At 39.0% G+C, this 3,007-nt stretch overlaps 1 protein-coding gene across 1 annotated transcript; it reads left to right on the forward strand.

The window, feature by feature from the left end:
• The first annotated feature begins 1,231 nt into the window (after positions 1 to 1,231).
• LOC138883191 (uncharacterized) lies at positions 1,232 to 2,522 on the forward strand. The gene is made up of 3 exons (XM_070163856.1): positions 1,232 to 1,682; positions 1,922 to 2,163; positions 2,280 to 2,522. Exons 1-3 carry the CDS (start codon positions 1,232 to 1,234, stop codon positions 2,520 to 2,522), a joined length of 936 nt encoding a protein of 311 aa, XP_070019957.1.
• Positions 2,523 to 3,007: the final 485 nt, after the last annotated feature.

Below are 3,007 nucleotides of genomic sequence, written 5' to 3' on the forward strand. Positions count from 1 at the left end.
ATATTTATTTATTTCTTGTGCTTTTTTTATTGTTGGTGGTTGCAAATATTAACTTATTCCATTTTACTCTCTCTTTACTTGGAAAAGTGGGTTAGAGTTTGGTAGAAGTGAATATCAAGAACTCAAGACTTTAAACCTTATTTAATAGAATCACATAGGAATAAGTGGGTTCTACTTGGCATAAATTGGTTGTTCTTAATTACAAATCTTTTATATTTGAAAAAATCATAAAGAGAAAATACTACCCAATCATTGGAAAATATTGGGTAGAATTTAGATATCATTTGCATATCAAAGGACCTTCCATTAGAAATATATTATATTAACACCGATAGCATTACATTTCATTGATGGGGACACAACCTTGGTTTCCTTAATTAAATTAATCACATTCTCATAGCAAAAAAATTATCTTGTTAAATCACGATTATATCATTCTCTTGTTAAGCTAAAGGAATAGAATTACGACTTAAGTCAAGTTTCACACTACTCAAGTAACCTTTTCACACCTATTCCCTATGGGATTCGACCCTAACCTTGTTGGGCTATTAATTTTGACACCGACCGCTTTACACTATTTATTTAAAGTGTAATTTGAGCGTATCAAATTTTGGCATCGTCGCCGAGGAATACGGTTTTGAAATTACTAATTAGTGTGTGCTTTACTTTACGTCTTCTTCTATTCTATCACACTTTGCTTGGTGTTGATAGGATACCATGACTGAGTATGACGAAGAAGAGAATCCTTTTGCGGACATAGATGAGGATACAAATGCTATTGTACCTCCAAGAGTTGATGCTGCCACTTTCAAGGTGGAACACTGTTTAATCCTAACGCTCAAAGCAGAGGGGTTTTTCAGAAATTCCACTGATGATGATCCGACACAACATCTCAGAAAACTTCTTGGTTGTGTGTGCGATGTACAAGCAGAACAACATCTCAGATGAGGCCCTAAGATTGAGGGTGTTCAAGTACTCACTAACTTGAGAGGCAGAGAAATGGATCCAAAATCTACCACCAAATTCCATTCATTCTTGGCCTGAACTCGTCCGAGATTTCCTAGCTAAATGGTTCCCTCAAAGCAAAAAGTCTGGGCTTCGGGATAAAATTTTTCTTTTCAAGCAATTACCGGGAGAACATCTACATGAGGCATAGGTTCGATTCAAGCTATATTTACTGAGGTCGCAGAATCATGGTTTTCCGAATTCTATCTTGTTGGAGAAATTCTACATGGGCTTGGATGCTATGAAACAATCTATAGCCAAAAATGCAACTGATGGATCTTTTGTGGATAAAACATTTGCGAGGATCACACAAATCCTCGACAAAATGGCGAAACATAACCATGCTTGGCACTCAGAGGATACCACGGGTGGAATTGCATATGGTACTCCTTCTTTGACAACCATGATTAAGGAGAACCAAGAAAGAGATCAAGTAATTGTCGGGCTTGCCACCAACATCAATATGTTGACAAAGATGTTTACTGAAAGCCAAACAAATAAAGTGAATGTGGTGGAATATGTTCAACCCCAATCAAATGAATATTATGAGAAAGCAAATTATGTCAACAACTCTCAAGGAGGTTATCAAAGGCATCCGTACCAAGGTTCAGGACAACAAAACCAATGGAGGCCTAACCCGCAAGGGCAAGGCAACCAACCGTGGCGAAATGACCAAGGTAGTTCAATTCAAGGGAATTAGAGTAACAACAACAAAAACTTTTCAAATCGGAGTTCAAACCCCTATGATCCACTGAAGGGGCAATATTCCAACTCCCCGCATTGGAAAGAAGGTTCTTCAAGTGATTCCAAGTTGGAAAACATGCTTGAGCGAGTATTGCAAAATCAAGATAGGTTTGACACTTCAATGAGGGATATGACCGAGCTTGTCAGTTCTCATGCCGTATCTACTCAAAAGTTGGAGATGGAAATGAGAGACTCTCAAGAGAGCAAAATCCAAAGCAAAAGGGCACACTCCCAAGTGACATAATTGCAAACCCAAAAGGTAGTGGGGGTAGTCCAACTTCTCATTGTATGGCAATCACAACTTGGAGTGGGAAAATACTTCAAGGAGAGAATGAACAAAGGGTCGAAGTGGAAGATTCCGAACAAGAAGTTGAGCTGCCAGTTGTTGTTGAAGCTAAAAAGGTCCCAAAAGAGGTGAAAGTTTAAGAAGTGAACCGAGAAGAGGTTAAGGAAAAGGTGAAAGAGACACCAAAACTCTAGCACCAATTCCTAGACCTCCTCTTCCTTTTCCTCAAAGACTTGCTAGAAAGGTTGATGATAGCAAACTCGTGAAGTTCTATGACATTCTCAAGCAATTATCGGTAAATATTCCATTTGTGGAAGCATTTCAAGATATGCCGGGTTTTGCTAAGTATTTGAAAGACTTGATCACCAAGAAGAAAATTACCAAGAATGAAGTGGTGAATGTGACTCACCGGGTTAGTTCCATCATTGCAACAACCACCGTTCAAAAGAAAGAAGACCCGGGAGATTTACCATTCCATGCACTATAGGGGCACACAATTATGCAAGAGATCTTTGTGATAATGGGGATAGCATCAATTTAATGCCTCTTTCTATTTACAAGCAAGCGAGGTTAGGTATGCCGAGGCCTACAAGTATGAGGTTGTAAATGGCCGATCGTTCAATAAAGAGACCGGTGGGGATTGTTGATGATGTTCTTGTAAAAGTGGGAAATTTCCTCCTCCCCGCCGACTTTGTGATCCTTGATTATGCTGTTGACAAAGAAATCCCTATCATCTCGGGGAGACGATTTCTTTCTACCGGAAGAGCACTTATGGACTCGGAACAAAATGAGATCAATTTCTGAGTTAATGACGAAGAGGTTACCTTTCAAGTAAGCAAGGGTATGAAGTTGCCGCATGCATATGAAAGCATCTCAGTCATTGATGTTGTTGATGAGGTAGAATACACAATCGAGATGAAGATGGAAGAACAATGTCTTGGTGAGGCATTGGTGGCTATTTTTGTAAACTTT

The sequence above is a fragment of the Nicotiana sylvestris genome, chromosome 12 (genome assembly GCF_000393655.2).
Source record: "Nicotiana sylvestris chromosome 12, ASM39365v2, whole genome shotgun sequence".
Lineage (NCBI taxonomy): Eukaryota > Viridiplantae > Streptophyta > Magnoliopsida > Solanales > Solanaceae > Nicotiana > Nicotiana sylvestris.

Coding starts and splice junctions, on each gene's coding strand:
- LOC138883191 (XM_070163856.1), top strand. CDS start 1,232: ATGGGCTTGGATGCTATGAAACAATCTATAGCCAAAAATGCAACTGAT. Junction 1,683..1,921: donor ACCGTGGCGAAATGACCAAG/GTAGTTCAATTC, acceptor TCTACTCAAAAG/TTGGAGATGGAAATGAGAGA. Junction 2,164..2,279: donor CTAAAAAGGTCCCAAAAGAG/GTGAAAGTTTAA, acceptor CTTGCTAGAAAG/GTTGATGATAGCAAACTCGT.